This window comes from Xylaria bambusicola (genome assembly GCF_022495145.1).
Source record: "Xylaria bambusicola strain CBS 139988 unplaced genomic scaffold F5B22scaffold_6, whole genome shotgun sequence".
Lineage (NCBI taxonomy): Eukaryota > Fungi > Ascomycota > Sordariomycetes > Xylariales > Xylariaceae > Xylaria > Xylaria bambusicola.
Window position 1 is genome coordinate 573,553 of NW_025953559.1, and position 23,651 is coordinate 597,203.

Sequence of the window (23,651 nt, forward strand, 5' to 3'; positions counted from 1 at the left end):
AAAGATGGATAACTAACACAACGAGAAGTTGGATGTGAGTCGTGTCGTTACTTGGATGCATCATGGCTACATGCGGCGTAACGTGACAGGTCAATCTTTTCTTCTCCTCACCCCCCTCACCCCCCTCCCCCTTCCCTACCCCTGTTCGTCTTCCACAAAGGCGCCTCCCAAGACTAAATCTAGACAGGAAGTGCGTGGGACCATAAACCCGGTTAATCGTTCTTTGGCCGTTTTTAGTAACCCTTAGTCCTCCCCAACCCCCGCTCTCCTTAGCATTGTATTCCAGTGCGAAGACCCTCGTTGTCCCCCTCCTCTGTCTGCCCTCGCTATCCCTTACAGCTGACAATCACCGCCTTCGAGGGAGCTTGCCCATGTCGTGAAGATCACTGGAGCTACTTTGGAGGGGTTAATTCAAAGACGTCATAGTATACAGTCCAGAAGGGGCTGCGAAACTAACTTATGTACCTATTTGATTTAAGCTTATCAGATACCCCAAATTTTTGTCCACTCGACCACGCTGATGATCATGTTACACGGAGAACCAACTATCTGCTTTGCAACAATCAGTAATAAGGAAACACTATGGCCTAGATGCAGGTTGAGAAGGGTTCGAAGGACAAGTGTGATTGCCTAGACCGCTACCTCTTTAGTGATCACGTAAATTTATTATTATCATTATTTTTTAATTTTTTTATTCCCCTCCAAACCCCCCATGGCAAAGAGGATAGATGAACGACAGAAGCTCTGGTGTGGGATTTCGAGCACGTTATCAAATACCTCTTTATAATTGGCAGTGGGGGGATGATGTACATATACTTATGGCTATATATATATAATATATATAATATGTGAAGGGCCAAGCTCCCCAGGATGCTCACTACTAACTTACTTGGCTAAGAAGAAAGTGAGGCAAAGTGCGTGTCTGTTACTCCTGCCAAGCCCGCAAGGTGTCATACGGTCCTATTAGCCAGGGGCAAAGATATCTCGACATGTCGATCGGAGATCGCGATTTTTTGGTACGGTATGCGCGTGGGGGTGTGAGATTTTTCCCATCGGTGCGGTGCGCGGGATGAGCCGTGCCCTCGCTTGGCTCATGTGACCTCTCCGCCGTTTTATACCTGGCCCATGATCAGCAGTTCTCCTATCCATCTTCGTAGATGTGGCCCTGCTATTGGATAATTATATGCTTCTGCAGTAACTGCGTAATCGAGACGCCACTGCCTGAGTAAGGCGCGAAACTGACTTCTGCTGTTCTGTATGACATCGCATGTGATGACATGCATATTCACCCCATATTTGCTATGTGCATTTTGTCGGGATGAAGATTCGCAACACACTACACTCTGTTTCGTCTGAAAAATATTAATTACGTCAGAAATAGCCGCTCTAGTAGCAGCAGAGATTCTGAGGAATGATGCCATCTACGATTCCTCCTATATACTGAGTTCGGTGCCATGCGCCATATGTGGGATGCAAATACCGTCGTTAATATTTCGTGGCACTTCAAATACTATCTATGATGAACTTACTTGAACAGACTCTCAAGACTATTTCTTTCCTGTGGGTTGTTGCCACTAGTTTACTCAGCTGGATCCTCAAGGGTACTACCGATCCTGCCGTCGTTACTGCGCCATATATACTGAAAGCAAAATCGAAAAGAAACTTTAAGAGCTCCATATTTCTAGGCTAATAATTCGTCAAGTCAGTGTTGATATATGAGCTGAGAAGGCGACCAAAGTATACCAAGTATATTTGCCGTAGCTGAACGTTGGCCCAATGAGGCATGGATACTGGCTGTATATGAAAAGGAGGCGGCGAATAAGACGAGAATGGCAAATAAACCAGTTTTCATTCGCCATCGTCAGGTGCCAGTAGCGAATTCGTTGAAAGCTCTGATCTTCATCAGAAAGACCATCTATCTAATCAACCAATGTCAATCGGAAAGGGAACTTTCACCAATTTTGCAAAGGATACTGTCATAAATCACTCGCTAGATCATACCCTCGAATCTGATCGATGTTATCTCCTTAACGTCAACGTCACGATGTCAAAGATAGTATTGTTAGGTAGAAAGTGGGCTACCAGTCAGCACATGAATCACGGGACCACGTGTCATCCATACACGACGCAGAACTTTCCCCCAACGAGACAACTCAGGCAGCCCGGTAAGCTACGAGCAGAAGTAAGCTATATCACGGCAAGACCCAGCGAGTCCAATCCAAACATCTTCAAAACAGGTAGACCCCAAGCAGGCCAGGCGCTTCCAGCTCAGACGACCTCATCAGCCCGCCGCCTTATTTTCCTCAAAGCAGTAACAGGATGAAGATCACTCGGGGGTCTCTCTTTCCTCATTCTACAATACGTTCTCTACCTGTCAGCATCCCAGTAAAGCGTCAAATGAAACCAGATACAACCTGGTTATCCCTTCACTAGTTTCCTTTCCCGGGACAACCGTCATCTACCAACTTACACATTCATCCATACACCCCTATCTCGACCACTCAGCCGTAAGAAAACCAGGCAACTAATACACCGGCCGGCATACATGTAAACACCCCTCTGTGGTCCTCCAAGTATACACAAAGTATATCATGCAAGTAAGTACTTTGCCTGGACTTACTATCGGTGGCTGTATCTCTATTTCATCCATCCATCAACATGACCTCTCATCAGCTGCCAAGTGGCAATAAACGCACATTCTTGTTCAGCAGAATCAATAAGGCAACCAAATGCGCGCAGGGTCCTACCTACCGACTTACGCTACGGTACCTATCACCAGCCAGCCCATATATCCAACATCGATATCACACCAACAAACCGGATATGTGCCGAAGGCATTCATTCCCCCAACGGATTCTAGAACGCGAGCTTGGGGGTTGGTTCCATCCATCAGCTCACATGGGCATGTGATCGAAACCGGAGATAGGGATGGAGGAAAACGAGATGGCCTCCTTCTCCGTTCCCCCTTCCTTTCCACCTGCTAGCGAGCGAGCGAGCGTGGTTCTGGTTGGTTGGGAGCCGGGCAGAAATGAGCCGAGCGAATCAACTCTTCTCATGGGCGCTTGCCACGGGATCTAACTAAAATCCGAAGTTGCGTTTTCTTTGGAACCCCAGCTCAGCGATGGTCGGCAACCGCGATAGGTGAGTAAGCGGGGTTGTAGGTTCTCGAAGCAAAGAACGATAGATGAAGCTCTCTCTTGCGTATCAAATTTTGCGTCACGTTGTGATGGCGTTGACAGTGCTCGTTGTTCTATCAGGTACCAACATAGACAATTCTTTGGGCGCGTAAGGGCTTGGGCAGAGGTTCATGCAGAAAATTTAATAATCTTGAGTGAAAATGGCAGAAAGAGGCAAGGGGAAATAAAGTTGCAGATAAGGGTGTCACTCCAATATAGCCATTGATTTATTTCATTTGGTCATTCCAATATTATTAACACACTACCAATATATAAACGCCTATTAAGCATCGAATCCGCTATATGCTATGCTGATAGACCAACAACCCCTAGGACAAGTATGATTTACATTCTAAATATGCCAAATTTGGTACCGCCGGGCTTAATCTCGTTCTTACCGCCCATGGCAGCGCGAAGTCCTAAGCCGAGATATCGCCGTGTATGTTGTGGTGGGATTACACCGTCATCCTATATGCGCATACAGAGTTAGAGCTGGGAGGCCAATGCGGAAGAGAAGTGTGATATATGCTGACGATGCACATCCATATATGAAATAGCAAGGGAATACCGTGATGAAAAGAGAAAGTGCACTTACCCATAACCTCGCAGAAGAAAATACAGCATCGCTCTCGCGCTCGATCCGATCCCGGAGCTCGGGGTCAGCCTTCTGCCCGACAGTCTGCATGACATTGGCAAGCTGCTCGCTGCCCATAACACCAATGCGCGCATTGGGCCACATCCATAGGAAGCGAGGCGAGTATGCGCGTCCGCACATACCATAGTTGCCGGCGCCATACGAACCGCCCACCACAACCGTGAATTTGGGCACGTCGGCGCAGGCAACAGCGGTGACAAGCTTAGCGCCATGCTTCGCAATGCCCTCTCGTTCGGCCTGGGCACCGACCATGAAGCCACTAATGTTTTGTAGAAAGACTAAGGGGATACCACGCTGCGCGCAAAGCTCGATGAAGTGTGCTCCTTTCTGCGCTGACGAGCCAAATAGTATGCCATTATTTGCGACGATGCCCACCTTGTGTCCATAGATCTGCGCAAACCCTGTGACAAGAGTGGTGCCAAAGTCTCGTTTGAACTCTGAGAAATGGGAACCGTCGACAATGCGCGCGATGACCTCGTGAATCGGCAAAGGCTTCCGCAGGTTCGTCGAAGCGATGCCTAAAAGCTCAGACTCCGGATACAAGGGTGAGGCGTAGCTATCTGCAGGCGGTGATGCCTTGTGTGGCCAGTTCAGGTTGCTGATGCAGCGCCGCGCGAGCACGATGGCGTGTGCATCGTTGACCGCAAGATAGTCTGATACACCCGATACCGAGGTGTGCAATGTACCGCCACCCAGCTCCTCAGCTGACACCTCCTCTCCCGTGGCTGCTTTGACTAAGGGGGGTCCTGCTAGGAAAATGTGGCCTTGCTTTTCCACAATGATATTCTCGTCACTCATGGCCGGTACGTAGGCGCCACCAGCTGTACACAGCCCCATGACGACCGAGACCTGCGGAATACCCTGCGAGCTCATCCTCGCCTGGTTGTAGAATATGCGACCGAAGTGTTCGCGGTCAGGGAATACGTCCGACTGATGCGGGAGGTTGGCGCCCCCGGAATCTACCAAGTATATGCATCTGCAGGCAACCAAATCATTAGTTAGTCTGAGTCATGCACAGGCGAAGCGAGGTTGTATATATCAATCAACATACGGGAGTTTGTTCTCTTTAGCTACTTCCTGCGCTCTTAGGTGCTTTTTGACCGTAATTGGGTAGTAGGTGCCACCCTTGACCGTGCTGTCGTTCGCAACGATAACGCAAGTCACGCCCTCAACGACGCCCACACCTGTGATAATGGCGCCGGCAGGGACGTCGGCTTCGGGATACAGCTCGTGACCAGCGAGAGGTGAAAGCTCCATGAAGGTGGTGCCTGGATCTATCAATGCGGTGACACGGTCTCGAGGCAGCATCTTCTTCCTTGCAATGTGCTTCTCCCTGGCTTTGACTGAGCCGCCCGCTTGGGCCGCTCGCGTCAGCTTCTCCAGCCGGGCCATGGCCTCGCCCATGAGTCGCTCATTCTCGCGAAACTCGTCCGAGCTTGTGTCTACATTGCTTTGCAATACAGATACTGCATCCGCCTGATAAGGGGCTGTATAGGAGGCAATGGTTCGAGTGGATGCTGTCGGCGAATGTGAAGGGGCTCGGCGAGGGGCAGCTGTTCGTCGGGGACACTGCCTACTAAGCTGGCGAGAGAGGCCCAAGAGGTCCCGCGAGGACCGTGACACCGACATTGGAGATTATTGTGTAGGTGACTTCCAGAATCAATTGGCTACCTTTAGAAAAGAACTTCACAGGAAGATTGAGCAGGAATTGAGGAGATGGAGGGGAATTGGGTAGATTAGTCTGTAGAGGCTGTCTCTGGATCGTGCATTCCCCGTGGGGATGACGGATGATCGCTTGCTCGGCCCGCTCGTAGCCGCTGACAGCCGCATCTAACAGCGCGTTTCCCGAGGCACAACTTGTACTTAGCCACCAGCAACTAAACCTTCCACACCTCTACATTCCTTCTTCCTTTGGTCTTGATATTCTCATTGATTTTCATTTCTAATCTATCAGGGAGTTAGAATGGCAAGTTTCAAGACAGTCCGAGCATTAGGGCGCTTGCGACCTGTGGCAGCAGCCTCCTCTCGAGCTGCCACATTCGCACCCCCGTCATTCCCCCTCCCTGTCATCCAGCACGCCTCGCATCGACGCTCGTACGCCTCAAAGAAGCACCCCAAGGGTTTTGAGGCTCCTTCAGCCGCCGACCTCGCCGAGCTACGCGAACGTGTGCAGGAGTTTGTCCGCCGTGAGATCACGGAGGAGGTCGCAGCGCATACAGACAAGAGCAACGCGTTCCCAAACGACATGTGGCCGAAGCTAGGTGAGGCGGGCTTCCTGGGCATGACGGCAGACGAAGAGGTCGGTGGTCTAGCGATGGGATACCAGGCGCATTGCGTTGTCATGGAGGAGCTGTCGCGAGCCAGTGGCAGCATAGCGCTAAGCTACGCAGCCCACTCCCAGCTGTGCGTCAACCAGTTGCAGCTCAACGGGTCAGCCGCACAGAAGGAGAAGTTCCTCCCTGGTCTGATTGCAGGCACGAAGATCGGCGCGCTCGCCATGTCTGAGTCTTCGGCCGGAAGTGATGTTGTTAGCATGCGCACGAGCGCCAAGAAGGTCGACGGTGGCTATGTGCTCAATGGTACCAAGATGTGGATTACAAATGGTCCTGACGCCGACGTTGTCGTTGTCTACGCTAAGACGCGACCTGATGCCGGGTCTAAGGGCATCACAGCCTTCATCGTCGACACGAAGACTGAGGGCTTCAGCTGCGCTCGTAAGCTCGACAAGATGGGCATGCGCGGCAGCAATACTGGTGAACTAGTTCTCGAGTCCGTCTTCGTGCCCGATGAACACGTTCTTGGCTCTGTCGACGGCGGTGTTCGCGTATTGATGGAAGGGCTGGACCTAGAGCGTCTCGTCCTTAGCGCGGGGCCCCTCGGTCTAATGCAAGCCTCCCTAGACGTCGCGTTGCCGTTTACTCATCAGCGAAAGCAGTTCGGCAGCCCTATTGCCCACAACCAACTTGTGCAGGGCAAGCTAGCCGACATGTACACCAAGTTGCAGGCAGCGCGGGCGTACACTTACGCCACGGCCAAGGCCGTTGATGAAGAGGGCATTATCCGTACACAGGACTGCGCGGGCGCAATCCTATACGCTGCAGAGCGGGCAACGGAATGCGCCCTCGATTGCATCCAACTTCTAGGTGGTATGGGCTACATGGAAGAGATGCCCGCTTCTAGGATATTACGAGAGTGAGTAGCCCCTTTCCGTTACAACCATAGTTGCTGAGAAACAGCCGATAACTAACCCTGAGTAGTGCCAAGCTATACGAGATCGGTGCAGGAACCTCGGAAGTCCGCCGCATGGTAATCGGACGGGCGTTTAACAAAGAGTATGCACACTTAGGGGCATAGATGTCTGAGAGAAAAAACTCGGGCACCCACGAGCGATGTTACTGCATTCAGCCGGCGTTTTGGGTTTAGTTACAGTTACATGCATGAATTTGATTGTGGAAGTACCTTCTCTTTTCGTTGCTCTCATCCCATACCCGATATCTCCCCGTGATGTATGTCAAGTGTAATGCTTCCAACTACGCCGAGGCAGTTGGGTCGAGGGTTGGAATTTACTGCAATGAGAACCATACGTTGCGGTGTTAGCGAAGTAGCCCCACCTCGTTTTCCCAGGGCATTGTCATACTCAACGGTTTCGTTCCGGAGTGGTCTTCCAGCAAGCCGGCCCCTGCGTAAGACATGGTGGCAACAGACAGTGTGTTACCGATCTGTAAGACCACGATCATACGATTTCCGCGGACAATTCAATCATGTTCGAGAGTACGCTACCGATAAATAGACGGGGCCGATATTGGCGGTTCATCAGGACGTACCGGTAGTTGCCAGAATAGATGGCAATGACTGATAAACTACTAGGAAATGGCGCCTCTAAGCCGTAGGAACGGATACCTAATGATACTCTATAACAAGCAGGCCTCAACTATCTATGTCCGGCTTCAATGGGCCAACCTCGCGCCCCTGTAATACAGATACAAGTCCTGCATCCAACATCCTGTCAGTTGCATTGCTTGGGTCGACCGGTGAGGCTGTTGAAAATCTTTCTAGCCAGTTCCAAGACCGGTTTAGGTAGCTGATTTGTCAAAGCAAGCGAGAAGTGGCCATTGAGACTGCGAGCATTATGTAGGACGTACTTGTTCTGGAACCAACGTCCGTGAGTGGTCTCTTTGGCCACAACATCTTCAAGGTTTATCAAAATCGTTCTTGAGTACCCTCAAAAGCGGAAAAATCTACAAACACGACAGATCCATATAGGAATAAGAGATCGACGTTTACGCAATGGGAAACCATCATGTACTCTCCACGTTGCTTGATTCGCACTTCGGAGACTTCAGATACCTCTATAATAGGGCATCTGACTGGCGAACAGGGCGATCTTGGACGAAAACGAAATGATTCAGAGAATAGGTAGTTCAACACATCCACATGTGCAACAATTCCGATTCCGTCCTTCAGCAGGGATACACTCTGGGCAACATGTGGCCAAATCTGACCAACCGGCGCGAGGATAAGACGTGAAACCGCCGGAATAAGAAGAGTGACCCTGATATGTCTTTCCACGTGTATCTTCATGAAGTGTCTACAGCACCAAGGCGCTCAAACTAATCCAATTATGCCGACTTTCGATAGTTGGGTATAGCAGTCTCTGCACGTTTTCAGTGATATTGAATGGCAAGCCTTAGCAAAAGGCATTTAGTGACAGATAAGCAAACACAACTACTCGCCGCGATCAGCATGGGTATGTTCTAGAGAGATCATTGCTTCTAGGGGATCTCTTAGCGAGGGCTTCTCTACGATGTTCGATCCAGATGGTATATAGTTTTCCGACTACAGCCTCACATATCTACTGCGTGGTTTTCCGCCGATTCGTAAGTTATTTAGACCTAAAAAGATATTCGATCACACTCAGGTGGAGCCCTTTGGGCGGGGACAACGGCAAAAGTACCGTTTTGTCCCCATTGTCTTGCTAGGAGGTTCCTTGATATCTCGAGGACAGCCACGCTCCGAATATACTATGCCCGGACAGCAACAGAGATGCTCACTGATAACAAGGAGTAAGCCGCTTAAGCGAGTTGAGTAGCATTCACTTTCGACGCATTCGGTATGTCGGCTTGATACTGCTAGAGTTCACCGCGAAAACCAACATGCACTAGGCAAGGGAACAAAGATCATTGCCGGGATTGTCGATCACACGCCCGATCCGAAGTTTCCACAATTGGGCTTCGAGACATGTGACTATACCGGCATCCGGTCAATATGTTTCGAGGTTCGAGGCTAGAGAGTGGGCTTCGGGAACAGTTCTATGAAAGCCGGATGGACGGATAGAGGTTTAGAGCTGTCTTTTCTCAAGTAGGACGAGCCACTTGATAGACCGCGTGACATGGCTTTGAGAACGGTGCGACGCGCTTCACTCTTCGCCTAGTGGTTCGGGCTAGGCGACATCGGTGGTCAGCTAAACCGTCAGCATTACGCAGGCAGTTAATTGCGTGGTGCATTGACGTTGTTGCTAGATTATGGTTTGTTTCAGCATTATCCACCAAATTGACCCATAGCAGTTGCTGTACAACTACCCGTACCCTGATTGTGGGAATGACAGGTGAAGGTTTATAGGATTGCATGTTTGAGAGTGACCGGTAAGCAGGGTTCGTGCAAGGGGTATCCCGGTCACTTGAGCCGCTCAGCCAACCCCTGCGACTGAAGGGATGAGGAAGTCCAGAAGAATCCTTATATTGATTAAGAGGAAAGATGGCAATAGCGTCCAGTACCTGGTTGTGATTCGATATTCCATGGGTCCAGCTTACGGCCGTCTTTCACCGGCGCAATTATCTGGCTGTAACGTGACCGGTGAGCGAGCCACTTTCACAAAGTCGGTCAAAGATATCAGTCGAGGATGACAATGATATAAAGGTGCCCTTCCCCTCGATATCGAGGTAATCATATACCCTCTAAGCTTGTTTCGCATCACATATATGGCCCGTAAATTAACCGAAAGAAGCCCTATGGCGGTAGGGAAGATTAGAGTGCGCCCCAAGACGGCTGAGAACTGCAAAGGGCTAAGGAAAAGAGACATTTGGGTTCGGAACAACGCCGTCAACTGGAAGGACGAGAAGGTATGGGAAAAAATTAGGAACCAAGGGTGCTATCACAAATCAGACGAGATAATCGTCAGTTGTGGTACCGTTACGATCAACAAAGCAGAGGGTGCTAACCCCGAGGTCCTGGTTGTATACAACAACAGGATCGGCATATATCAGCTACCCAAAGGTCGCAAAGACATTGGGGAAGGGTACCTTGATGCGGCGATTCGCGAAACAACTGAAGAAACGGGGATTGCTGTTCGTCCTCTACGACTAAAGTTCGCATCTAGATCAACACCACCCAGAGTAACTGCTGCAACAGGGGCGATAGTATGTGGCACCGAAGACCCGAGTACCGGGGTCACAAGCAGTTTGAGCAATGAAATGATTGGAGTGAGTGAGTGGTACGTAAAGTAGACCCTGCAACTTATACACCTCGGGCAGCTGGCGGCTTCTAGCTACCATCTCGCCCGGGTGACCGTCATCTTTATTTCGCTCACTGACAGCCTTCCAGTAAGTCAGACGGACATGCATTCCTGGCAATTTCGAAACCGATAGTGTTTGGATGACTAATATATGCCTACGGCAGACCCGGACCCTGCCACAGGAGCGTGGCGTAATATTCACTGGTATGCGGCAAAGCCGTGTGACGGTATTGAGCGGGATGAGGCCTACATGCCTATAGCAGATGATCGAGACAAGTTTTCAACATTCTGGTTTAGCGAGGTAGACGCTCTTGCGCTGCTCAAGCTAGATGACGAGAAGTATAGTGAGTCATGGCCCAATACAGTCTTTATCAGGAGCCGGCGAAGCTCGAAGTCACATCGGTTGAGGGTTTTTGTACTGCGTACAGCACACGATATCATGAGGCGGCACCATTCGAATGCTTACCATCCACGCCCTCAATGCAGTTCTGCCTGCTAATCCCACGGTCGATGTAGTGGTCCGGGTCGCCTTCCAGCACGTCCGCAACATGTCGACGGACGATTGGTCAAGCAACGAGGAGCTTGAGGGGAAGCAGGAGCTACTGTAGTGTGAGCATGCCAGGATAATGATGATCACACTGCTGAGAAATGGACATAGCGGCATCGTGGGAGAATATTAAAAGCAATCTCGGTGGCAGCATACGGACAGACCGGCCGAAGGCAGAGGGTAGAGCACAGACGGGAAAGGCTGTTTACAACCTCATTGGTAAGAGCTGAAAGCGTGGGAATTTTTGAATGTAACGTCGGTGGCAAGGTGCCTCATTCAGGCACGCCTATCTCTCGCATCAAGGCTGTCGTCATCCGCAGAACCGCGTGAGGGGACCAAATGCCAGTGATGGGGGCTTTCTTGTCAAGATAAGCGACATACTCAAGCAGATAGTAACGAGGATGTTATGCTTTGATTGGATGAATGGACTGGCAACGGGATAGCACTGGCACACAGAGTAAGACATGCATCCAGTTCCGTGTGGTGATTGAGAAGCAGCGGACAGCAATAAGGACGGCGATGTGAAGGGAATGTGGAGGGAGGACCACTCGGTTACTACGTTGTCGACGCCAGGACGATGAAGTTGCAAGCTGAGCTTCACGATTGTAGAGTAGAAAGGCCGGTTGTCTCCTGGAACAGGACCGCTTGGCCTGCCTCCAGCCCGTGGTGCCGATAGCCACACACCAAGCCACATGCACACGAGCAGCAAGCCACAATGCAAGCATCTCCAATTCTGGGGGAAGGTGTGGTGTTGGTGTAGGTTAGGGTGGGCCACTACCACAAAGTGCGAAAATAAAAAAATCAGGCTAAGTGCGGGGTAAAACTTATTTTCCAACTGTACCTAAGGGATCTAAAAGTTTTAAAAATATAAATAATCTATAGCTTATATTAAGCATTATAATTATTTAAGTTATAGCTTTTAGCTATATAGGTTTATATTGTAAGTCAGTACTGTAGGTCTGTATTGAAGGTCTGTATTGTAGGTCAGTATTGCAGTCTGTATTGCAGTCAGTACTGTAGGTCTGTATTGAAGGTCTGTATTGCAGTTAGTACTGTAGGTCAGTACTGAAGGTCTGTACTGAAGGTCTGTATTGAAGGTCTGTATTGTAGGTCAGTACTGAAGGTCTGTACTGAAGGTCTGTATTGTAAGTCTGTATTGAAGGTCTGTATTGCAGTCAGTACTGTAGGTCTGTATTGTAGGTTAGTACTGAAGGTCTGTACTGAAGGTTTGTATTGCGGTCTGTATTGCAGTTAGTATTGTAGGTTTCTATTATAATCTATATTGCGACTAAGCTATATAGATTATATATAGGAAGGTTAACTATATATAAGCGTATATATAATAAGCTATTAATTAAGCTATAACTTAACCGTTAAATAGGACTATTATATAGATTGTAATATAGACCTTTAATACAGACCTTCAGTACTAACTGCAATACAGACTGCAATACAGACCGCAATACAGACCTTCAGTACTAACCTACAGTACTGACTGCAATACAGACCTTCAATACAGACCTACAGTACTGACTGTAATACAGACTACAATACTGACCTACAATACAGACCTTCAATACAGACCTACAGTACTAACTGCAATATAGACTGCAATACTGACCTACAATATAGACCTACAATACAGACCTACAATACAGACCTACAATACAGACCTACAGTACTGACTGCAATACAGACCTTCAATACAGACCTACAGTACTGACTGCAATACAGACCTTCAATACAGACCTACAGTACTGACTGCAATACTGACTGCAATACTGACCTACAATATAGACCTACAATACAGACCTACAATACAGACCTTCAATACAGACCTACAGTACTGACCTATAGTACTGACCTACAGTACTAACTACAATATAGACCTATATAGCCAGAAGCCATAACTTAAATAGTTATAAAGCCTAATACAAACTATAGATTATTTATATAACCTTTAAAATAGGTATTTAAGTAATTATTTATATTTTTAAAACTTTACTTTATACCCTTTATTATATTTGGTCCCCTTAGGTAAAGTTGGAAAATAGGTTTTACCCCGCACTTGACCTGATTTTTTTATTTTCGCACTTTGTGGTAGTGGCCCACCGTAGTAGGTACTGCTGGGCGTGGAGGAGGAAACCCCTTTGGGGCAGTTACGACAGGGTGATGTCATGCCCGTCTCGCTAGGCGCAAGCTTCCCCTCAGGGCAGAATAATCGAGGTGTCAAGCAGCGCATTGGAAGAGCACACGCGCATCTCACGATGACCAGCATACGCCCAGTATTGCCGTAGTCTGCCCAGGTAGTAAATAGTCATAGACCATAAGAATCGAAGAATAGCACCTACTTGCACTGTAAAAGACCTCATGCCAAATCCACCCTTCCCCATATCTGCATCGATATCTGCGTCGCTGTCGAGGCACCTGCCGAAATCGCGAACTGCCGCTACAACTGTTGCAGCGTCATATAGACCACCACAGCTTCCCCTCCCCACTTGTCCATGCAACATCACCACCTCTCTTCTTCCATCTTTGAGCTCCCAGAGCATCAGCACACAGACCAACAGTAATCTCGGTATACAATCTACAGCCAGAAACACCGCCAGAATGTCGACTATGCCGGCTCAACACGGCCACAGCGAGGCCTGCTGCAACATCCCACCAATTGTCTCGAGCGGCTATGACCCGAAAGGCAGTTATGAAGAGCTAGGCGGATACAAGTCATGTGCGTGCAATCGGCCCCTGCCTATTTATTAAGATATCCATCCCCCTTATATTCTGCATCCAATGTGCAAACACTACCTACACTCAAACAAAAACCTCGGATACTGACTATGCGCTCTCACAGACGTTACTGGACCCTCAGACGCAGCCAAGGGCGTTGTCACCATCTACGATATCTTCGGATACTACCCACAGACGCTGCAAGGCGCCGACATCATGGCTCTATCCGGCACAACAAAGTACAAGGTCTTCATTCCGGACTGGTTCAAGGGCGACCCAGCCGACCTGTCCTGGTTCCCACCGGACAATGAAGAAAAGCAACAGAAACTCGGGGCTTTCTTCCAGAAGCACCCGCCCCCAAGCGTCGCGTCACGGGTGCCAGGATACGTCAAGGCCTTGTCAGAGAAGTACCCCGAGATCAAGGAGTGGGCAATTCTAGGCGTGAGTAGCACAGATGATTTCTCGTACCCCCATCTCGATCAAACACCGCTAATTGCTCCTATCTTTTAGTTCTGCTGGGGCGGCAAGGTGGTCTCTCTCGTGACTGCCTCTCCCGAAAATCCCTTCAAGGCCGGCGTTGAGGCGCATCCGGCAATGGTCGACCCCAAGGACGCAGAGGGCATCAAGATTCCCTTAGCACTCCTCGCGTCAAAGGATGAGAACCCTGAGGACGTGAAGAAGTTCGAGGCCAACTTGACTGGCCCCAAGCACGTCGAGACGTTCCCAGATCAAATCCACGGCTGGATGGCTGCGCGCTCAGACCTTGACGACGAGCGGGTGAAGAGCGAATATAAGCGTGGCTACCAAGTTGTCCTTAACTTCCTTTCCCAGCACCTGTAAATAATTTCTTATACCGCACACTAAGCATTTATGTCTAAGGCTCAGAGGCTGAGATCATAGTAATACCTATTCGAGTTGTGGTTTGGTGGGAGTTTTTGTTCTCTTGGAATCTACGTACATAATCCATTGAACAGACTGATAAAATGTACAATGCCTTTCAATCACGAGCTGGTAACGAACACGAAGTGATTTTAGGGTAGATGAGCACAAGCATCTGGGGAATAAGCTAATACAGTTGTTTCCGCTTGATAGTATTTTTATTTCGAGAACAGTAGCGCTTCACAGCCTCGTGAATAGCCACCGGTCTTGAACGCTAATGTTAATCTCAACTCCTCAGAAGACCTCCTGTAATGTTCACATACCCGAAAATAATACCCAATATAAGTTTCTTGAATAACCATACCATCAAAAGTCTGCGGCGTCATGACTTGGACCACTCTCTGTATCCGTGCTCGATCTTTCCTCAATGGTTTCGGCATCCCGTCTATCTTTATTCCGTCTTTCGACCCAATATCCGCCATCAACTCATTCCACGCTCGTTATTTTCGTCACTTCGAACTCGGACAACCTCTCGATCTGTGGGCGAGGCGGCACATCCTTCCTCAGAAGACCTCGAAGCGGACTGCGGCCCATTCCCTGGCTAGATATTCTCTATGAGCCGAGAGATCAAAAGCCTTTGGCTGCTTCCTGTGGCTGTATTTGCGCTCCCATGTATACTTCAGCATGCTCACAAGCTCGGCGGAATGCGGCGCCAGGATGTTGACGCGCGAGACCTTGAACCAGCCTTTGAATAAGTACATGGGCTTCTCCCCCCGTTTGGAAGCCTGCTTCCTTGATGCATGGCTCCGTCGCAGAAGTCGGCTTTCAAAGACGGCAATTGGGAGGGCGTTGGCGGGCACGTAGTCGATTGGTGCGATGGTGGGGAAGTTAAACTGAGACTCTGAGGATGAAGATTCGGAGTAAACCCGGGTATCCGTGTACTCCGCGCGGCTGTCTTCTTCAGACTTGGGAGGTTGGTGAGGTGCTGAAGTGAACTGTATCACTTCTGTGCCGGAATCTGTGTGTTTCAAATGGCTTGTTGTCTTGGTATTTGGAGGAGTAGAATTAGGGGTGGCTCGTATCAAGGTATCCTTATTGTCCTCGGTTAATCCGTCTTGTACCGGTTTCACAGCTGCGCCATCATTCATCTGTATTTTTTCTTCTGTGAACCATTCTCCTCTCTCGGCTTTCTTCTCTACATATTCCGGGAGCAGGTTCAGTCTGAGGGAGTCAAAGACAACGCAATCAGGAACCCAATGCACATGGTGGTTCGCTGAAAGCACCATATGAGAAAGATGTCCGGGACGGTCCTTTGAATCACGGAATGTAGTGCTTTGCAAATTTTTAGCATCGCCTCCACTGCCCCAGAAACACTCGCGGATGCTGTCTTCACTCTATGGTTTCCAGGTCCAGTCGAGCTGGGACCTCTGTTTCGTGGATTCCCTCTCGGACTGCTGTCGGCCTTGTTGACCTCGGCCCCCTTTACTCGGTTCATGATGCTCGCCTCGGTCATTTTGAAGGGTGCTCTGTTGCGACTCGTTAGTGGCGTCTTCGGCTGGAGGCGCATCACGAAGCGCGCGACGTCCATGAGGCGGGATGTACAACATTAGATAAATGTGGCAGGTGTTACTTAAATTTGTCTACTTCAGAGAAGAATATTACATGGCCTAGGCTGATGTTATGTGAATGAGGGGGGATTGATTTAGGTGAGATGCTGTGATGATTCTGCGAGCTGGTCTCCTCGTCTGCTCTTTCTCTCCCACGCGATGGCAGGTGGCGTCTGCTTAAGTAGCCCTGATCCCGCAGGCAACCACGATAGACTGACCGAGCCAATTCGAAACAACCCTCAGGTCACGGTGCAAAAAATCTGCAACTGTGAACGTGGTATGACTAAAAGATGCGAGATATCTCACCCACTTAGGTGGGTGCTGGGGGATGTTGTGTTCGGGAGCTTGGCTGGGTTTGGGTTAAAACGTTCATGTTTTTGTTTCCATCCTTTTCCACTGCATCAGCTTAAAGCTGGTATAATAAGTTGCGGCTAGGAGCAGCCGAACCTCTCTTATCACTGTCCAGGAATCCTCGTCTTCTCAGATATCAAGGTACGTTGCAGTAAACCACATACATATGTCACAACTAGATACCTAGCATGAAACAAACACAAATCAGAAGAACCCCCGACGCAACTAGACATCGTGACGCCCATATGTTAGTAATCCCATGTTCGTAACTCAGCTTTCATACTTAATATGAGCTGGCCTATCTTAAAAGGATATAATTCCATTTTAAAAACCATACCTATGATACATGTAACCAGGGCCACTTCTATCCAGTAGTTTCATGTCCATTTACAGTACTCATACATCAGCTATTATCCCATAATCATCAGACATATACATTCATTGCTTTCCAGTGCCACTAACAAGTAGCACCACGCTCCCAAGTTGTCGTCGTAGATCTTCTTTTTCGACATCGTGTGTATCTTCCACCTCTCCCCAGTTCCCGATCTGCCAATCCACCTCAATGCTCGCCATCTTGGCCGCCTCCTCCACGCCATATGGTCTCTTCGCCCCCCTCGCCCCCTTAACACCAACGAAGCCCTCGCTCCACTCAGCCAGCAACCGCGCCGCGCCTAATAACCCCTTACCAGCAAGCACGGCTCGTTCCAAACCGGCCAGTTCCCAAGCATCAAGCCCCATGATCCAGCCCTCGATGATCTGGCGCGTCTCGGGTTTCTGGCCGCGTGGCATGATGCTCTCCTCATCGAGCACAGGCTCGATCTCGATGCCCGGCCAGACGTTCGTCGTCAAGTACGCCACGACCTCCTCAGCGGCCTGTCTCTGGAGTTCTCGGAGCGTATTCCCCGCAGCGTCCGGAGCGTCGTGGCCATGGCGCGGCGGCGGCGCCCAGCAGAGGAGCGAATCTGTGTCAAGGTAGCGCATGAGCATGCGCGCGATGCCGCTACGTAGACTCTCGTTCGTAGATCCCGCCTCCCCCTCTCCTTTCTCCACACCTATGTCCTTGCCCGCATCGTCATCGGCGATATCGAGTGCGCGATTCACGAGGCTCGTCAGCGGTATGAGATGCTGCTTCGTAGCCTGCTGTGCCGAAACGAGCTGGTCCCATTCCAGCGCCACCGCAGCTGCGAGCAGCGGCTTTGACGCTGGCAAGCGCACGATTTCTTTATTTGTCGGCCGGCGCAGCGGGCGCGTGTCGAGATGAACCTCCAACGCCCCGTCGACCTCGCGCACATGTACGTGTTTCCAGAACCGCCGGCGTGCGAGCGGGTTGGCTTGTGTGTTTCCGGATGGCCGGTTTGACCCCCGTATCTCTTCTGCTCGCTCTAGGAGCGCAGCATGCTTCTTCCGACGGTCGAGGCGTGTGCTCGCGCTGTCGGCTGCTGGGCGCGGGGGCTGGGGCGGCGGTCCTGTGCCATGGATGGGGGATACCGTGGCAGGTGAAACAGGCGTGGAGTGAATGAGGCGGGGGGCAAGCAGCAGGGAGCAGTGTCCGGATACAGAGCTCGATTGGCGAGCTGCAAGCCGCAGCACGACTCGTGTCGGCGGCTTCATAGTTGTGGTATATGTGAATTGTGCTGGTGATAAGGTAGCTACGTAAGTTAGAATAGTTCAGAGAAGCCTTCGAGTTGAATTTCCGCTTAAATGTCTTATCGATAATACATTAAGAGGTTGATTGAAAGCACATGCTCGCAATTCAAACGTCAGCAGTGCTGGCTGCGGTATCCCAATCTAAAACTGATAGAATTGATAGATTATTACCTTATCATCAAAAATCAGCAAAGCAATAAAAAATCGGTTCAGGTTAATCATTGAAGCCCACATAGCCTTAACTGCCTCTGTATTTTTTTCTACACTAAATACTACATATAGTATACGCTAAATCAAAATAATTATACTATGTAGCCATAATAAAATTGTGTTGAAACCCCGTCCTGCGACTTCTATGTACTTGCTTTCTAAAAGTTTGTGTGATTTTGTGTGACATAATGTCCACCAAGGCGCTGGAACCCGCCCAGCAAATGTATATATGACTAGTAAGGGGGCCTGCTAAGGTTACCAATTGTGTTCTGTCGAGACTTGCTATCAATGCCCCTAAGCAGTGACTGAAGGTCTAAGGCATTGCTAACACTGGTATCGGCGAATGCGTTTGAGTTGGCATTCTCGCCCTCTCGACTCTTGATGTTTCGTTTCTGAGTCTTGACCCCATGGTCCTGGAGTGAAATTCGTAACGACTGGTCCAGCCCCGTCTCTCGTTCTGGAGACTTTCCAACATACGAGGCAGGGAGAGGTGGTACCGGAGGCACTTCATCATCGTCGTGGTCACTAACATCCATGGGATGAGATGTTAAAGGGCCACCTGAGTCACCAAGTGCTTTGTTCTCACGAGATTTTGGTCGTGTTCGAGACTGGTTTCCATCATTTGTCTCATTACCATCGAGCGCTTGAGGGCTATAGGAGGCTTCCGAAGGCGAAAACTCGTAGCTAACCATACTGTCGCTACTATTATCGTCTTCTCGGACTGTGTGGACTGTATGAATTGTTTGTGGCCTGGTTGGATCCCCAGTCAGTGCTGATTTGAGCTGCTCAACTGATGCCACAACGCCTCGAACGGAGCCGCTCTTTCCGGAACTACGACTCTGTACGCTTGATTTGCGAGCAGCTTCATGCGTGCCAGCGTTTGAAGACGGTCGCAGATTATTACGCCCAGCATAGGCTGAACCAGGTCGACTAGTGCCATGGCCATTAGTTATAGGCCCGTTAACAGCAAGCCGATTCTTCCTTGTTGCCGTCGTCCCAGTTTTAGAGCCACTAAGCGACGCGGATTTACTGCCTTCTTGGATAGTGGTAAGAGCAGATTCTCGACTCCATTCCATCAACATCTCTTCTCTAAATTTGGCTGGAAGCTCATCATGACCGTCAACTGGGGGAATTGTGCTAAGCGTTGAGGTCAGGATAGGGCTCGCGAACGATCGACCGGGTGACCCAGTAGGGCTCACAGGTGGAGAGACAGGGCCATCTCGATAATTGGTAGAGATACAGTCGATCATTGTTAGGCGATCATCAAATGGGAGTAACGCCTCCGACTCGATTTCGTGAATAGATATCTTGCGCTCTCGGCTTTGTATCCCTGGCATCCCAATAGATTGGAGTGACGGAGGTGGAACGTGTACTCCCTCAACCCAAAAGCTCTTACTCCGCCGTCGCGCAATTTCGTTCTGGATAGTCCTGCCAATAGCAGAAGTTTCAAAGTCATATTGCTCACTCACAGCCCAAAAATAGCCATGACATAAGCAGCCTAAGCGCACTTTTGACAAGGGTGTCTCGACTTCTTGTATATCTTCTTGGAGTCTGAAAACCATAGGAAGACCGAATCTAGTAGCATTCACCCCCAATCGAGTAACGAGCTTCGTCAATAAGATATGGAGCAAAGCTACATCCGTATCGAACTCAATATATTGCAGTGCAGTGTCATATATAGCAAGATGTAGGTGGAGGAGAAAGTATGATCGCCTGGCGGATTTCTCTCTGTTTGAAGCATTCGACACAGCTCTGCGGTTAGCATTTGCGGGAAGGCCTTCGCGGTTGTTCACTCGTGAAGAATCATGGCTCAAATCGTCTCGAGCTATGAGATCAGCTCGTGTAGTTTCTCTGTCCAGCCAAGTGATGATTGCATCCACGTATGTTTTGCGAACCTGTCCATCAGGGTCACGTAAGAGCCAGTGAGATCCCTCCCATACCTGGATAGGGACTTTATTTCTTCTCAAACTGACATTCCCACTCAGTTTCGTCTTAGGGTTGGCGATCATCAAGATCGATCGTATAGCTTTGAGTGCAGTTGCCTTCGCCAGATCCTTGGCAAAATAGTTATCCAGTTGAAATTGTTCTTCTGAGATATTTCCCGATGATGCCCCTGGGCCAGGTGGAGTGCTAAGTTTTTCGGCAGTTGTTTTTGACTCTGGAGCACTGGGATGTGGCTTCAAGTGCGACAAAATCACCGAGATCATATCCGAGATTTGGTCAGCATAGTATACGTGAGTTGCAAGGTCTCCCATGCATTGTTGAATACGGTCGAGCAGCGTGCGTTGTTGGGGATAAACCTGCTCCCGGCTGTCTGATACTAGTTCACCCTCGAGACTCGCACTAGATGAAGTACCGTCTCGTGAGGCGGCACAGTACCGCAGTGTCCGCTTCATATGTTGTATCAGACTCAGAAGAACATCGATGACGCTTAGGCCAATCAAGTTTATGTCCGAGCGTAGAAGCGAGCCGATAATGGCTGCCAGAACGGTGAGCTCATCAATGCTATCCCTAGACGGTTGAATTTGCAGCATTGCATCCATAGCCGTAACCATGATAGCATATCGATCTTGCACCGGCGCCCATCTTGTGATTAAATCAAAGATTTTAATTGCCCAACCGCTATCTCTGCTACCGTCAGGCTGAGACTTGACTACTACCTCTTTTTGGGAAATACGTTCTTGGGTGAACTTCAGCAATGCGGTGGTGGCTCCATGTAGCTGCGGTCGATTTGGCATTACGAATATCTGCTTCAAGCATTGCATTGCCGCCACCCCTGTATCTTCCTCTGCTAACTTGTCAATGTCACCGGATGTGCCGGAAATGGCTATAGGGTTCGTGTCGCCACCATTCTCTGCTGTCCTCACGGTTGATACGCTTGTCCTACGCCGTAGTAACGCGTTTGAGTCGACCTTCTCCTCCATCTGGGCGCGCTGTAGCAAGACATCCAGGAAATCTTCATCGTCAGTCCAGAGATTCTCGAGTATCACTGGGACTAAAACATGAAGCTGACGTCCAGATACAGACGACAGTGCATCTGAAGTTGCTACACTTTTGATAGCTCCTAGACCGGCATTTCGCCAGCGAAGGGCCACCGATTTGCTAGGGGTCCCTTTTCCGGGTGTCACGCGAGTCGAGGCGCAAGCTGCATATGCGTGCACTACCTCTTCGTATTGACGCAAATAAGCCTGGTCGGCAAATAACGACGACACGTCATGATGCTCACAGAAAGTCTCGAACGTTGGGAGTGAGGCCTCTACCATGGTGATGTCGTTAGAGCGAAGGATGAGTCCGAAGATTTTGAGGACATTTTGCGCGAAGAGAGGCAGGTCTTTCGGTGACTTCTCAATGAGGGCAGCTAAGATCTGCAAAGTGACCTGAACATTGCTAAGGGGCACGTTGTGTAAGCAACTCATACAGAAGATGCATACGTTATAGGTTATGGAGGTACTCACCCTATACGCAGCCTCCAGACATCGCTAGCCGTCTTCTTCTCAAGGAATTGGCCAATCTTCTGTATCTTGGAGCGTCGTGACGTGGCATAGAAAAGGAGATAGCTGAGCTCGCTGGAGTTGGGCTTAATATCGACTGCGCCCTTGGTGGTCCGGGGATAACATTTGAGAACTAGGACTTGGTGTTTAGGCCGGCATTTCTGTTGAATGGCGTTCATCGCGACCGAAGCCCAAGGTCCGCTGCGAACCCGACGATACGACGACTGTTATAGAACGATGGGTCGGATTAGGCGGGATCGGGACGCAGACAACGCGGTGGTGAGCAGGGACGTGGCCTCGGCCAAGGCCGTGGCCGTCGAGTACAAAGTCGGCGTCGAAGGTAGTAAGCTACTGTGCTATGATGACGGAGACAAACGATGACGAGGCCGCGGGTTAGACGATAGGGAAAGGTGTTTATTTGTGGCTTGGGCTTCGAGGACTAGACAAGGGACGGCAAGGCGTCGCGAAAGGAGGGAAAATTACAAACAACACCACCTCGTAATAATAATAATAAGTAAGGTTGGTAGGTAGGGACCGAGAAATTGACAACATGTTATGGATATTTGGCACGACTTACGAAGGTAGGTACCGAAAATATACCTAGCTCTGCCAGCCCAGCTGGATGGCCCCAGTACATATTAGGTATGTAGAAAGGTACCTGATAGGTAGCGTAGCACGTACTGTAGGCGGAGGTAGGCAGTATGCTGTAGCGGCTGGTACCTGCTGCTACTTAACTATGCGTACCTCTAGGCATAGGCTCCATTCCATTGGCCTCTCTTTTCAATAGTGGGCCGGAAGCACGCCAACACCACGGTAAGGCAGATACTTGTACCTTCTTCGTAGATACCGGTACCCTACCTACTATGTATCTCTGGACACCGTCGTAGTGGATGAATTGCTTGGCAGGACACTACGGTATATCTCTTATATCGAGAACGGCCCTGGGAGTAAAGCATATGTAGTCTTCGATGAGAGCTGAGAGGTATGGACATGTTAGCAATACCGGTAGGTAAGATTGAAGTACCCGTAAGAAACAGGTGTCCTATTCGCATGACAATTATAGTACTGTAACAGTTCGAGTTGGCAGCCTGCTTCAAATGGCACAACTACAGGAGGTACTGAACTACCAGCATTCTCCCAAAGGGGGTAATTTAAGTGGACTTGCACCAATCAGGAGGAATATCCGCGTACACACATGTACTAGTACATCCATATAGGTACATGTAGGTACCAACATAGTGTACCTAGGAGAAGTACCTATCTACTGTAGGTAGGTGCTCAAGTGTCTGCAAGTTTTAGAGACAGGTTGTGGGGATCTGCACCATGCGTCATTGAACATGAGCAATGTTCAACATCCCTACCGAGTTTCCCTACTAAGCATCAGATCGAAGAGGGCCTAGCTAGCAGGCGCAGCAAAGGAGATCATCGTCATAAATCGTGCTCAAGGATAACAGCAGTCAGTGTGCTAGTCGTTGGACTGTCTACACTACCTACTAGGTAGGTAGAAGGTCTATGTCGTCCGAGAGGTACCTTGAAGTTGTGAGGTAGTGTCGCAAGCTCAGTTTCCAAGTGCTGCTATGCTACCTTCAATATCATGCACTAGAGCGAAGGTAGCATTTAAAGGGTGCAGCCAACTCAGCATATCATCTCTTAAACAGAGGTAAGTACATATATTCAACCATCGAATGCTCCCTTACCTACATACATGGACATTATCTACTTAGTAGATGCGACATGTACTTCGCTTTTCCAAACATCACCTAGCTTGCGAAGAACCTCCAACCCTTGATACCTGTGATACCTCTGCAAAGTGATTCTGTTACGCCACTGGTTTTGAATAGTAGAGCAAC

General features: G+C 49.5%; 7 protein-coding genes across 7 annotated transcripts; 3 read left to right on the forward strand and 4 right to left on the reverse strand.

Annotated features, from left to right (window-relative positions):
• Positions 1-3,252: 3,252 nt before the first annotated feature.
• Positions 3,253-5,627, reverse strand: F5B22DRAFT_463319 (carboxyl transferase). Its single transcript, XM_047972075.1, has 3 exons — positions 4,883-5,627; positions 3,772-4,807; positions 3,253-3,644 (listed from the first exon to the last, which is right to left on the reverse strand). Exons 1-3 carry the CDS (start codon positions 5,458-5,460, stop codon positions 3,522-3,524), a joined length of 1,737 nt encoding a protein of 578 aa, XP_047834205.1. The 5' UTR covers positions 5,461-5,627; the 3' UTR covers positions 3,253-3,521.
• Positions 5,628-5,680: 53 nt separating this feature from the next.
• F5B22DRAFT_463366 (acyl-CoA dehydrogenase NM domain-like protein) lies at positions 5,681-7,247 on the forward strand. Its single transcript, XM_047972076.1, has 2 exons — positions 5,681-7,023; positions 7,089-7,247. Exons 1-2 carry the CDS (start codon positions 5,795-5,797, stop codon positions 7,183-7,185), a joined length of 1,326 nt encoding a protein of 441 aa, XP_047834206.1. The 5' UTR covers positions 5,681-5,794; the 3' UTR covers positions 7,186-7,247.
• Positions 7,248-9,839: 2,592 nt separating this feature from the next.
• F5B22DRAFT_643212 (uncharacterized protein) lies at positions 9,840-10,950 on the forward strand (the record flags this gene model as incomplete). The annotated part of the gene is made up of 3 exons (XM_047978232.1): positions 9,840-10,314; positions 10,507-10,686; positions 10,829-10,950. The coding sequence occupies 3 exons, from the start codon at positions 9,840-9,842 to the stop codon at positions 10,948-10,950; spliced, it is 777 nt and encodes a 258-aa protein (XP_047834207.1).
• A 2,161-nt stretch (positions 10,951-13,111) lies between these two features.
• F5B22DRAFT_463577 (uncharacterized protein) lies at positions 13,112-14,757 on the forward strand. Its single transcript, XM_047972077.1, has 3 exons — positions 13,112-13,617; positions 13,741-14,057; positions 14,127-14,757. Exons 1-3 carry the CDS (start codon positions 13,260-13,262, stop codon positions 14,454-14,456), a joined length of 1,005 nt encoding a protein of 334 aa, XP_047834208.1. The 5' UTR covers positions 13,112-13,259; the 3' UTR covers positions 14,457-14,757.
• Positions 14,758-15,058: 301 nt separating this feature from the next.
• F5B22DRAFT_660566 (uncharacterized protein) lies at positions 15,059-16,774 on the reverse strand (the record flags this gene model as incomplete). The annotated part of the gene is made up of 2 exons (XM_047980300.1): positions 15,948-16,774; positions 15,059-15,882 (listed from the first exon to the last, which is right to left on the reverse strand). Exons 1-2 carry the CDS (start codon positions 16,081-16,083, stop codon positions 15,059-15,061), a joined length of 960 nt encoding a protein of 319 aa, XP_047834209.1. The 5' UTR covers positions 16,084-16,774.
• F5B22DRAFT_463580 (uncharacterized protein) lies at positions 16,715-18,297 on the reverse strand. Its single transcript, XM_047972078.1, has one exon. It carries the CDS (start codon positions 18,062-18,064, stop codon positions 16,892-16,894), a length of 1,173 nt encoding a protein of 390 aa, XP_047834210.1. The 5' UTR covers positions 18,065-18,297; the 3' UTR covers positions 16,715-16,891.
• Position 18,298: 1 nt separating this feature from the next.
• F5B22DRAFT_463584 (uncharacterized protein) lies at positions 18,299-22,286 on the reverse strand. The gene is made up of 2 exons (XM_047972079.1): positions 21,766-22,286; positions 18,299-21,697 (listed from the first exon to the last, which is right to left on the reverse strand). The coding sequence occupies exons 1-2, from the start codon at positions 21,978-21,980 to the stop codon at positions 18,544-18,546; spliced, it is 3,369 nt and encodes a 1,122-aa protein (XP_047834211.1). The 5' UTR covers positions 21,981-22,286; the 3' UTR covers positions 18,299-18,543.
• Positions 22,287-23,651: the final 1,365 nt, after the last annotated feature.

What these genes read in the sequence shown, in the direction of transcription:
- F5B22DRAFT_463319 (XM_047972075.1), bottom strand. Translation starts at nt 5,460, where the DNA reads ATGTCGGTGTCACGGTCCTCGCGGGACCTCTTGGGCCTCTCTCGCCAG. An exon ending in GCTAAAGAGAACAAACTCCC is followed by an intron (nt 4,808 to 4,882) that starts GTATGTTGATTG and finishes GGTTGCCTGCAG; the next exon opens with ATGCATATACTTGGTAGATT. An exon ending in TTTCTTCTGCGAGGTTATGG is followed by an intron (nt 3,645 to 3,771) that starts GTAAGTGCACTT and finishes ATGCGCATATAG; the next exon opens with GATGACGGTGTAATCCCACC.
- F5B22DRAFT_463366 (XM_047972076.1), top strand. Translation starts at nt 5,795, where the DNA reads ATGGCAAGTTTCAAGACAGTCCGAGCATTAGGGCGCTTGCGACCTGTG. An exon ending in GCTTCTAGGATATTACGAGA is followed by an intron (nt 7,024 to 7,088) that starts GTGAGTAGCCCC and finishes AACCCTGAGTAG; the next exon opens with TGCCAAGCTATACGAGATCG.
- F5B22DRAFT_463577 (XM_047972077.1), top strand. Translation starts at nt 13,260, where the DNA reads ATGCCAAATCCACCCTTCCCCATATCTGCATCGATATCTGCGTCGCTG. An exon ending in GCTAGGCGGATACAAGTCAT is followed by an intron (nt 13,618 to 13,740) that starts GTGCGTGCAATC and finishes GCGCTCTCACAG; the next exon opens with ACGTTACTGGACCCTCAGAC. An exon ending in AGGAGTGGGCAATTCTAGGC is followed by an intron (nt 14,058 to 14,126) that starts GTGAGTAGCACA and finishes CCTATCTTTTAG; the next exon opens with TTCTGCTGGGGCGGCAAGGT.
- F5B22DRAFT_463580 (XM_047972078.1), bottom strand. Translation starts at nt 18,064, where the DNA reads ATGAAGCCGCCGACACGAGTCGTGCTGCGGCTTGCAGCTCGCCAATCG.
- F5B22DRAFT_463584 (XM_047972079.1), bottom strand. Translation starts at nt 21,980, where the DNA reads ATGAACGCCATTCAACAGAAATGCCGGCCTAAACACCAAGTCCTAGTT. An exon ending in GTCTGGAGGCTGCGTATAGG is followed by an intron (nt 21,698 to 21,765) that starts GTGAGTACCTCC and finishes CGTGCCCCTTAG; the next exon opens with CAATGTTCAGGTCACTTTGC.